This window comes from Anser brachyrhynchus (genome assembly GCF_964034855.1).
Source record: "Anser brachyrhynchus genome assembly, chromosome: 8".
NCBI classification, from domain to species: Eukaryota; Metazoa; Chordata; class Aves; order Anseriformes; family Anatidae; genus Anser; species Anser brachyrhynchus.
The window spans coordinates 24208139-24219063 of record NC_137702.1 but is presented as its reverse complement, the minus strand read 5'-3'; the positions used below and the strand labels follow the sequence as shown (position 1 = coordinate 24219063).

Genomic DNA, 10925 nt, shown 5'->3' with positions numbered 1-10925 from the left:
TCTGCCCCCCCCACAAGGACACCACGAGGCTGAGTGACGGAGCGAGGGGCTCTTAGCAGGGTGGCCCCCGCCTGGAGGGGCGCCTATGGAACATAGCAGGGCCACGGTAACGCGGACAGGGTTAGGGAAGCGCGAAGGCCCGCACGCCGTGCGCGGCCGGGGGGGGCCCGACGGGTGTCCCGGTGGGGCACGGGGGCTTAGGCGACCCCACAAGCCCTGGTCAGGGCCGCGGCGGGCCCTGCTATCTGTCTTTCTGTCCATTTGTCCATCAGTCCGTCTGCAGGCCGTCACAGGTTCGGGTTGGCAGCAGAGGCTGGATGCCATGCGGGCACGAGCGGGGCTCCCTGCCCCTCCACACGGCGTGTCCCAAAATCCCCCAAAAAGCCCAGAGAGCTCCAGTTCGCCGCCCCGTAACCGCAGGGCTCCTGGCGGTGCCCCCTGCTCCCTCGGGGCACGCCGCTCCGTCCCCGTCCCGCCGCCAGGAGCGCGGCGCCTCAATAAATAACCTCCTCCTCAGCCCGCGGCCGCCCCAGGGGCAGCAGAGGAGCTCCGGGTCCGTGCTGTCCCACGCCTCGGCTCCCCGTCCTCTTTGGGGTTTTTCCTCCTAGGCTGTGCAATGAGAACCTAAACCAGGTGCCCGCGGCGTGCCGCCGGGTCCGGGCGGTGCCGGGGGGTCCCGTGGGGCTGGGCAGCACGGGGTCACTCGTCGCCGGCTGGCTCGTGGAGCAGGCGGTGGATGTCCTGGAAGGAGGGACGGTCTTTAGTGTCCCGTCGCCAGCAGCTCAGCATTAGCTTATAGATAGAGTCCGGGCACAGCGCGGGCTGGGGAAGGTAGGTCTTCAAAACAAAAGGCAGAGAGCACAGAGGGAGAGAGTTACTGCCACATAAAACCCATGGGACAACACCGAGCGGGTCCCGGGGAGTTCACCGCGCCGCTCGGGGCTGCTGGGGAAAAGCCCTCCCAAACTCGCGTGGCAATGTGGGATTTGGCCACGGGTGAACAGCCCTGACAGCTCCTGCCCCACAGCTTCCCCTCTGGCCACTCTTCCTATCCATAACCTTAAATCTTTCCCCAGGTCCCCGAGGAGCCCAAGTCCCCGCTGCCCATCCTGTCCCATCCCGTCCCTACCTGTCGGCCCTGGTCCCGGAAGAACTCCCCGGTGTTCTCGATGACCTGCTCGTCGGACAGCTGCGAGTAGGGCTGCTCCCGGCACAGCGTGAAGGTCTCCCACAGCGTCACGCCGAAGGCCCACACGTCGCTGGCCGTGGTGAACTTGCCCTGGGCAGAGGGAGCGGAGCGGGGTCAGGGTGGGCAGCACCCTGCCCTGCCCCATAGGCCCCAAATGCCCTGGGCTCCTCAGGGTCTCAGCCCCACGGACCTGCTCTCTCTTCTGGGGTGAGCTCCACCGCAGCCCCAGCTCCGAGCCAGAGCTTGGGAAGGACCGAGCTCACCGCGAAGACAAAAAATGCCCCTGCTGCCTCTTTGGGGTCTGAGCGTGGCTCAGACACACTGCTCTAGCACGCGCCAGCCCCCCACCTACCAGCAGGATGCTCTCCCAGGACATCCAGCGGATGGGGAGCACGGCCCGGCCCTGGATGCGGTAGTAGTCCCCGCTGTAGAGGTTCCTGCTCATGCCGAAGTCGGCGATCTTGATGGTGTACCGCTTCCCCACCAGGCAGTTGCGCGTGGCCAGGTCCCGGTGCACGAAGTTGAGGGAGGAGAGGTACTTCATGCCCGACGCGATCTGGGTGGCCATGAAGCGCAGGTCGCGGTAGCTGGGGAGACGGCGGGGCACTGAGGCGCCGGGCAGGAGCGGGGCAGGGGCCCTGCCGCCGTCCCCACGCCCCCGTCCCGCTGGCACTACCTGACGGTGGGCGCGTGGGCGTCCGGGGGGCTCTGCGCCTCGTGGCGAGACAGGAACTGGTTGAGGTCCCCGTTCTCCATGTACTCCGTGATCATGCACAGCGGGTCGTCCGCGATGCACACCGCCAGCAGCCGGATGATGTTGGGGTCCTTGAGCCGCGACATGATCTTGATTTCCTTCAGGAAGTCATTCCTTTCGGGGACAGAGACCACATGGGTCGGGCAGACCACGCCAACGGGCCGAGAGGCCTTCAGGACAACCCGCCAGTTCCTCCCCATGGGAAAGCACCACAAGATACCCCGAGGGACCTGGAGCTGATCCCTTTGGGGTGTGCTCGGGGGATGGAGGGGGCTTGGGGAGCATCTCAGGACTTGCAAGGATCCAGGGTCCCCACCCCTAGCACCCCAGCACCCCCAAATGTCCCGGCTGCCCCCAGCGGGGCTGTGGGGAGGGGTGCCAGTACCTGGCGTTCTTGTTGGCGTCCGCCCGCAGCATTTTCACAGCCACCAGCACGGGGCGGTCGGAGCTGGCCTCCAGGCCCTGCAGAGCGAAGTCCTTGTCCGTGAACTTCTCCATGCCTTCCACTTCACAGAGATGGACCTGCAGCGGGCAGACGTTACCTCCACCTCCTGCGGTCCCGCAGAGGCAGGGCTCCCCCAGCCCAGCACCGTGCCCGCGAGCAGGGTGGCCCAGACCCGAGGGCACTCCCCGGGGTCCATCCAGGTGCCGTTTTGGAGTGAAGGCACCAAGCAGGAGTGAGCTGCTCCCCACAGGAGGCTTCCGCAGCTCCCCTGCCCAGCCGTGCCTCGCACCTCCCAGCCCCACTGAGGCCCAGCCCTCTCTCACCTCCCCGAACTGGCCCTCCCCCAGCTTCTCCTTGAAGGTCAGCAGCTTCCTGGGGAACTCCTCCACGGCCACGTCCTTGCCGGAGAGCAGGTCCATGGTGAGGGCTGGCACCGAGTAGGTGTTGCCTCCCGTGACGCCCTGCAGGTTCACGATGTCGGCCTCGGCGTAGTGGGGGACGCCCTCGGGGACACCGGCCGGGGACGGCTTCACGAGGCCGCTGCAGCCTGGGGGAGACAGCGGGGCCAGCCCTGCCGGGGGTGTCCTGCCCATGGCAGGGCACGGGACCAGCTCCCACCCCGGCATCCCCACGCTCCTGGTGGGCACCCCAACGTCCTTCAGCGCTGCAGTGTCACGAGGATGGCCTTCAAGCACCAGCTTCGTGTGACCCCCGGGAGGATTTCCCCGTTCCTCACCCGTGTCCTCCTCCCCCGGCGTGAACTCGGGCAGCTTGCGGATCAGGCGCGAGGGCTCCTGGTAGTCCGGTCCCAGCGGGAAGATGCGGTCGTAAGTGGAGTTGGACTCCTGCTCGCTGGACGAGGAGGAGCGGTTGTGGTTGAACATGCTGGATTCGCTGGGCAGCGAGAGGCTGACGGTCATTTCGTCATCTAGCATCCTCCGCGATGCCTGTGAGAGGGGGGCGAGGGAGCGGAGAGCTGGGACGGGGCCTCCGGGGCTCAGCACAGCCCTGTCCCGGCACCAGGTCCCACCACCGTGGCCAGAGACCCCTTTCTGATGCCCTGCCCCAAGGCTGCAGCACTGGGAAGGCATTTGTCCCCCCAGACATATTGCAGCTGTCACCTCCCCTATTATCTGCCCCTACAGAGAAGAGTTTGGCACAAACACCCCTGTGATTGCCCTAGGTTAGCAGGCGGCTGCGGTGAGAGCCCACCAGCCACCCCGCACGTGCCCACCTTCTCCAGCATCTTCTGCCAGAACTGCCGCCACAGTATGATGACGATGATGGCCACCAGGATGAAGATGATCGCCACCAGGCACCCGATCAGGATGCGCGTGTTGCTGTCGTCCACCTTGAGCGTGGGGTCTGGCAGGAGGGGACAGCAAGAGCAGGTCGTGCTGGGGCGAGGGGACAGCCCCTGCTCCCTTTTCTCCCCTTTTGGAGCCCCCCCAGGCATCTTCCCATGGGAAGGTGACCCCAAGTCCTGCCCGGCTCAGGGTGACATGCTTTTCATTGTCTTACCATACGTGGTGGGGGCCATGGGCATCTCCGGGGGGGGCACCGAGTTGTTGTACATGGCTGCATCTGGCAAGGGAGAAGAAGAGCCTGTTGGGACGGGGGCACGGGCACCCCAAGCCCCGCTTCCCCACCGAATGCCCCACGCAGGAGGGATCCTAGGGACGGCCGCGTGCCGGTACCCGACTGGAAGGTGATCTCGCTGAACATCATCCAGGTGTCGGCAAAGTAGTACTGGCACTTGATGGCGCTGGCCATGCGGTGCAGCAGGGGCACGGTGACGAAGCGGGCGCTGGGGTTCACGTCGTCCAGCACCAGCACCGAGGAGACGGCGTTGGGCTCCCACTCGCCAGCGTCGGAGCGGAAATAGCACTGCACCTCCTTGAAGATCTTCACCCCTTTGGCGAACATGTTGTTGCAGTGCACCTGTGGGGCAGCCCGTGAGCACGGCCCGCCGAGGGACGGGGCCGGGGGGCACGGGGCGCACGGACCTTCATGGTGGTGAAGTTCCTAATGCGGTCGAACTCGAAGGTGATCTCCACGTAGCCGCCGGCGGTGCTCTCGTTGCGCCAGCCCACGTAGTCGTAGCCCGGCCAGACGTGGTACTCGTGGGTCTGCGTGAAGTCATCCAGCCCCGACACCCCGTCCGTCAGCTGGCCGAGCCCCTCCGTCATGCTGCCACAGGCGGGGAAAGGGGGGACTCTGGTGAGCACCGGGAGCCTGATAGTGCCCAGCCCCACGAGAGCAGCAGCAGCCTGGGCACCTGACTGCCCCTCACAGCCCCTGGAAACAGGGGGACCCCATATCCTTGCAGCTTTGGCTGTATGAGACCCCGCTCCTCACCTGTACCCGAAGGCCCCGTCGTACACCGAGTCGTTCAGGTAGATGACGGTGCCGCCGGGGAGGACGAGCTGCTGCCCAGCCGGCGCGTTGTAGGACACCAGCCCGTCTGCGGGGAAGGGAGGGTGAGCGGCTGCTCTGCACCAGGACCACGCTGTGGTGAGCCCAGCTGGCCCCCATGCGGCCCCGATGGGACGGACAGACAGACAGACAGACAGACAGCCCCACAGGCAGCTGAGCACCTGGGCGCACGCCACCCACCGAGCCAGACGCAGCCGTAGAGCTCCACGCGCAGGCAGACGTTCATGGAGTGGTCGGTGACGGGGATGAAGCGGACGAAGCGCGCGATGAGCGGCGGCTCCAGGTCCTTGAGGACGATGTCGTAAGGGTTGGTGTTTCCATCCAGGACCTGGGGAGACACAACCGCGGTGGGCACGGCCCCGGTGCCCTGCGGGGATGCTGAGGGGTGGAGCAGGTTGTGGGCAGCCGCACGGGGCGCTCGGCAGCCTCCCCACCTGCTTCCCGTGCCGGTTCCTCCAGGAGATCCAGCGGGTGCCGTCCCGGCTGTAGTTGATCTTGTACATGGGGGCAAACTCGTTGCCGTGGCCCCCGGCGTGGCGGCCCTGGGTGCCCACCAGCGTGATGAAGTGCAGGGCGCGCAGGTCGATCTGCAGGAACTCCTTCAGGTCGTCGGGCTCCACCGGGATCTCGGGGCACCAGGCACCGTCGCCGTCCTCCGAGTCCAGCCTGCGAGTGCCACGGGGAGGGCAGAGCAGCGGTTTGCAGGTGGCCAAAGCCGTCCCCGTGCCCCAGCTGAGCCTGTCCCGTCTCAGCATCCCCGAGGGCCCCCCCCGCCCACCCTGCCGGTGCCCCGCACTCACCGTCCGTACTTGGCGGCCGTGGACTCGGACCACTGGCTGGAGGCGGAGATGTCCTCATCGGGGATGTGCCCGCCCGACATACCCAGGGGGTAGCGGCACACCGCTGCAAGGAGACGGCGGGGTGCTGAGCGGGGTGCTGAGCAGGCCGCCCCCTCGCTCCCCGTTTAGGTCACCTTTCCGCAGCTGCGGGGGAGGCCGTGTGCTCCTTCCCTCCGGCTTGTGGAGGAGGGACAAAGGGTGATGGGATGTCTCCGACACCTGCCCAGGCAAATGGAGCTGCCAGCCCCTCTCGAAGCATTGAGCCAGGAGCTAGCAGGGGCTGGTTCTGCCCCTGTTGGACAGGGAAGGACTGGGAGCACGCAGACATCCCATCATCCTTGCTGCAAAGCGTTTTGGCGACGGTGGGAGAGCCCCTGGGCACCCGGAGGGCCCAGTACAGAGCCCCAAATCCCACCCGCAGCCACCTGTCCTCAGCCGTGCCACCTCGCTGCTCCCCACCTGCCCCTGGCAGCAAGGGACAAAACCTGCTGGCCCCACGGGGGGTGGAAAAGTACTCGGAGCAGCGGGTGGGCTGCGTCCCCTGCTCGGCACCGCATCCCCGCCGCTTCCCAGGGGTTATTTTTTCACGCCTGGCTGCCAAGAGAGCTGCTGAAAGGCCGGCTTGTTTGGCCGTGTTTACCCTCTCCCCGCCAGCTCCGGCCCCACAAAGCTCCATCCACAAAATGCCCCGAGGAAACCGGGCAGCGCGGGGCCGTGGTGACACCGAGCCCCGGCAGCACCCGCTGCCCGCGCACAGCTCGGGCGCAGCCCGCGGCACGCCTGGCACTGCTGCACCGCTCTCCTCCCATTCCCAAGCTGCAAACCCGGCTGGAGCTGAGGCCAGCCCTGCCTTGGCCCCAGCACCAAGCTGCTCTCACTTACCCGGGTTGACCTGGGCTCGCGCAGCCTGCGGGACGCAGAGCAGCGGCACCAGCAGCAGCAGCAGAGGTGTGGGGAGGGCTGGCATGTCGGCGGTCCTGCGGAGACACGGCCAGGATGGGTCACACACTGCAGCCAAACCCCCCCGTGCCTCTGTGCTGGTGTTCAGGCACCCCGCTCCCGCGCCCCTGCTGCCCAAAGGGCCACGGGCAGCACACGGAGCCTCCGACGGCCCCACTCGGGCTCAGCACCGTCCTGGGCCAACAGGCAGAAACGCTCGGGGTGGCTTGGAAAGCAGTACGTTGCACAACCTCGGCTCGCAGCAGCAATATCACGTTGCAAAGCGCGCTTTCCTTGCCTTCTGGCTCTGGAGACGTAATAACAGGTAATTGCCCGAGATTTATGCGGTATTTATTTTGATGGTTCTCCACTCCAGTGCCAATCTTGGTGTCACCAGGGAGGTGAGAGCCAGCCCCGGGCCGGCGGGAGCTGCCTGGGAGGAGTCGAGCACAGTTAAATAGGAGCAGGCAGGTGGTGAGCACGGGGCACCCCCTGGCTCAGCCCCGGGGCTGCCCCCAGCTCTGCTTCATCGCTGCAGCCACGGGGCTTTCGGGGGGCAGCGGTCACATCCTTCACGTGCACCTGGGGGCTCTGAGCAGGGGCTGTAGGATTCAGCAGGCGGCTCTGCTCAACACCATCCCCTCCACGGGCAGCTCAAACGCACACCCCGGCTTACAGCGATCTTCCTCCCCTTTTTTTCCTCTTTCTTTTGGAAACGCATATATACCATTGCCTTTTTTCCTGCTCCCAGCCCCAAAGTCTAGGCAAGAGCCTGAGTTGCCAGCCAGCTCAGCTGCAAATGGGAATTTCAGCTACAGAGCTGGGGCTGGTGAGAAGCGCGCGAGGCTCCGGTGTTCGCTGACGGCCAGTCTCTCCGACCCTAAAATCTCAATTTCCTTCTGCATTCCAACGGATGTCCACAGAGATTTTTCCCCACTATTCTTTCAGGCTGAGTAAACTCTTTAAGCATCAGGGTACCAGATGCCGCCGCCTCCCGAAGGGGAAGGATTTACATTTGGGCTAACAGAGGGGCGTTTGCTCCTCGTGGAGCGCTCGCCGCCCTGCCGCGGGGCCGGGCTGGAGGCAGCGGGGAGGCGGCGCCGGGCGAAGGTGCACATGGTCTGAGCAGCCCAGCGCTGCTGGCAAAACAGCTGGAAACTGGTTGTGTTCCACCAGCCCTGACAAAGAGGATGGCTTTGCAACGGTTTGCCCGAAAAGGTTCGCCCAAGTTTTCCGATTGCTGGAAATTTTTACTGCATAGCGTTTGTGGAGATCCTCCCTTAGGCTTCCCTGTTCCGCTTCCATTTTATTTTTTGTTTGTTTTTCCTTTTCCTTTTATTTTTCCTCCTTTCTTGTGCTACTGAAATTAGCAGGGAAAATTGGGGGGGGGAATGAATAAATAAACAAAACCCATGCTTGTTCAGAAAGGAGCCCGTGGGTGCCCTGAGCACACCCCGGTGCCGGGAAGGGGCCTGGTGCAGGGCAAGCAGGCGACTGGGGTGTGCCAAGGCCCGAGGCAGGCGGTGTTTTGGGTAGGGGGCCTGGCACTACAGCCCCCGGCATGCCGTGCCACCGGCGCAGCCGCTGCGGGAGCACAGAGCAGCATGCCGGGACGCGTAGTCCCCCTCCTCCCCCAAAATGCCATTTTAGACCTTGCCTGGCTTGGATGCAGCCCCATTTTCTGGAGCTGCAGGCGTCTCCTCAGCCACGGGCTCACCACAGTAGTGCGGCGCGCGAGGAGCACCCGGCGTGTCCCCAGGGCCACCAGCTGCCCCGGGGAGACGCCAAGAGCACAGCCCAGCGGCAGCAGGGCTGGGGACGTGGCCCCGTGGGCGCTGCACCCAGCACGGGCCCCCCGGCAGCCGAGGGCTGGGGCCCTCCTCCCGCTGCGTGCCACGACGCACGGCATCGCCCCGCCACGGCCACACGGCACGGGAAGCCACCAGCAGGTCCCCAGAGCCGGGATGGGGACGGCTCGTGCCACGTCCCCCCGCATCGTGAGCCTGTGCCCAGCTTGGGGACCAGAGGGACAGCAGGGCCACCGTGGCCGGCCAGCACCGCCGCCGGCTCTGCCAACACACGCAGGCGGGAGAGGAGGAGACACCAGGAAGCGCTGGCCAGGCACGGCGCGCGGGGCGAGACATTGGCAGTGGGGGGAAAACGGAGAGAAAGGGCCAAGCACCAGCACCCCAGGCAAGGATGCTGCCCCACGCGGAGCCGCTGCTGCCCCGTCCCCTCCTCGCCCCACAGGGGGACCCGTTCCAGCTTTGGGGTCCCAGGCAGAGCAGGGCAGACCCTACATCCCCCCAAAACCCCAGGACGGGGCAGCGAACGCCTCCCCAGGGACCCCAAGCGACTCACCGGAGCGGGGAGGCGGTGGTGGGCGGGCGGGCTCCTCGCTCCTCGCCCGGGCTGTGGGAGCCAGGCGAGGAGCGAACTTCCCCGGGCTGATGCAAGATGCCTCTGCGAGCGCGCTCGCATTCTGCGGATTCCTGGGAGCCGGCCAGAAATCCCACAATCCTACATCTTGCACATTTGGTTTCAATTAGGGAGCGGAGAGGGGGAGCCAGTCACCAATCCAGGCTGGCTTTTCGGCGGAGGTTATTTTCCTCGACCCGAGGGAATGTGTGCAAAGCTATAATTTACAGCAAAACCCATTCATAGCGCGAGCGAAAAAAAGAAAAAAAAAAAGACCTGTGGCCGGTGAGAGAGCTTAAAGCAATAGGCAGCGTTTTTCTTTCCGCGCTCAACCCCGAGGCAGCAGGACGGCACGCGTGCCCCGACCCTCCTCCTGTGCCACGAAGACGAGGGCCAGGAGGGGCTCCCCGAAATGTGGGTGATGGAGGAGCCCCCACAACCCCTCCGGTCCCCTCTCCAGGTGCCGCCCCGCTCGGGGCCCCCCGATTCCTCGCAGAGCGCCTGCGCTCGGTGGTGCCGCGGCCGAGCCCACCTGCCCCACGTGGGGAGCGGGAGCAGCCCTGGGGCTCCCCAGGCTGCATGCTGAGATCTGTGCTTTTACATCACTTCCAGGCAGCGATTTGGCTCCGCGGCCACCGACTGTGCGACGCAGCACGGAGGAAATAATAATAACGGGTTCGAATCATTTTTTGTGCAATAGTTAAAAATTAAAAATTAGTATTATTTCTGTTTTTTGCTGGATTTTGTGCCAGCGCCCGTGCCGCAGCGGGAGGGAAGCAGCACCCGCTGCCACCCCAGGCAGCCAGGCTGGGGGTGCCGGTGCCTGCAGCCCCCTCCCCGCAGGGTGCACGTGGCCAGGAGCTGCTCTCCCGCACCAGCACCTCCCCGAGCAGCAGCTCAGCACACCCCCAAAAAGCTCCCTCATCCTGCTGGGCACCCCGAGCCGGACACGGCGCCTGTCCGAGCGCCGCCGCCTCGCTCCAAAACCCCAAAACAGACCTCGCTGCCAAACTGCCGGCCCATCTGGGCTGCAGACAAACAAATTCTGAGTCAGCTGCACTGGAAGCCATCGGCTGCCCGGCAGGGTGCTGGGGGGGCGCTGGGGACCCTCGCCCCGGGCAGGCAGGCAGGCAGACCCGAGCCCCTCGGGGCAGGCAGGAGCAGTGCCTGCTGCAGGGCTGTGCCACCCCATAGCCCCAGGGGGGACACCCCGGTGCGGGATGCCCCCGCTCCCCTACGTGCACGCCGGCACAGCCGCCAGCCCGCCCCGCTCGCCTCCTGCCACCTGGAATTAGCGCTGAAATAACTTGGCAGCGGGCTCCGTCCCAGGACCTGGTGCAAAGGTGTCAGTGTGCAAACAGAGCCGAGCGGCCAAGGCAAACACCGCCTCCTCCCCATCCTTCCCAGCGCCCAGGGAGCCAGCGGAGCCCCCCCCGCACCCTGCAGACCCCTGCTGCTGCTCCACGCCGGGGCCACCTGCATCCCCCCGACATGCTGTGGTCTGTCCCGCACCCGAGACCAGCACCCCATCCTGCCTTGGGGGCACCCGCCTGCTCCCCAGGAAGCAGGGACGTCCCTTCCCCGTGGTGGCTGCTCCCCAGGCCAGCAGAGCCAGCAGGGGCACAGGGCAGCGGGACGCAGACCACCCGCAGCACTCTGCGGCAGCCCCTGGCCCCCGTCCCACCCCACCTCCCCCGGGACCAGCAGCCACCAGCCCGCCCCGGCCACACACAGCCCTGGCAGCAGCCAGGACCCCCCGCACAGCCCTGTCTGAGCCTGGGGCTGCCCGACCTCTGCACCCAGGGGACTCGGTGACATCCGGCACAGAGATCTGTGCCCCAAGGCGTGGGGACACCACGCAGGAGCCAGCGCGTCCTCCCACAGAGCCGCAGGATGCTGCTAGAG

The 10925-nt window shown here is 66.0% G+C and overlaps 1 protein-coding gene across 2 annotated transcripts; it reads right to left on the bottom strand.

The window, feature by feature from the left end:
• Positions 1-38: 38 nt before the first annotated feature.
• DDR2 (discoidin domain receptor tyrosine kinase 2) lies at positions 39-9090 on the bottom strand. 2 transcript variants are annotated; one of them, XM_080602101.1, is made up of 17 exons: positions 8964-9090; positions 6546-6640; positions 5625-5727; positions 5259-5490; positions 5005-5152; positions 4747-4852; positions 4395-4578; positions 4086-4329; positions 3910-3972; positions 3623-3753; positions 3125-3335; positions 2712-2935; positions 2329-2465; positions 1866-2057; positions 1542-1776; positions 1130-1279; positions 39-837 (listed from the first exon to the last, which is right to left on the bottom strand). In XM_080602101.1, exons 2-17 carry the CDS (start codon positions 6628-6630, stop codon positions 700-702), a joined length of 2583 nt encoding a protein of 860 aa, XP_080458227.1. In that variant the 5' UTR covers positions 6631-6640; positions 8964-9090; the 3' UTR covers positions 39-699. The 2 variants fall into 2 exon arrangements, with proteins under 2 accessions (XP_080458227.1, XP_080458228.1); XM_080602102.1 differs by having other exon boundaries at positions 39-741.
• Between the last annotated feature and the right edge of the window lie 1835 nt (positions 9091-10925).

Excerpts from the sequence above, each read along its gene's own strand:
- DDR2 (XM_080602101.1), bottom strand. The coding sequence starts at position 6,630 with ATGCCAGCCCTCCCCACACCTCTGCTGCTGCTGCTGGTGCCGCTGCTC. Across the intron at positions 4,330-4,394 it reads GGAACTTCACCACCATGAAG|GTGCACTGCAACAACATGTT; the intron begins GTCCGTGCGCCC and ends GCTGCCCCACAG. Across the intron at positions 2,058-2,328 it reads GACGCCAACAAGAACGCCAG|GAATGACTTCCTGAAGGAAA; the intron begins GTACTGGCACCC and ends TGTCCCCGAAAG.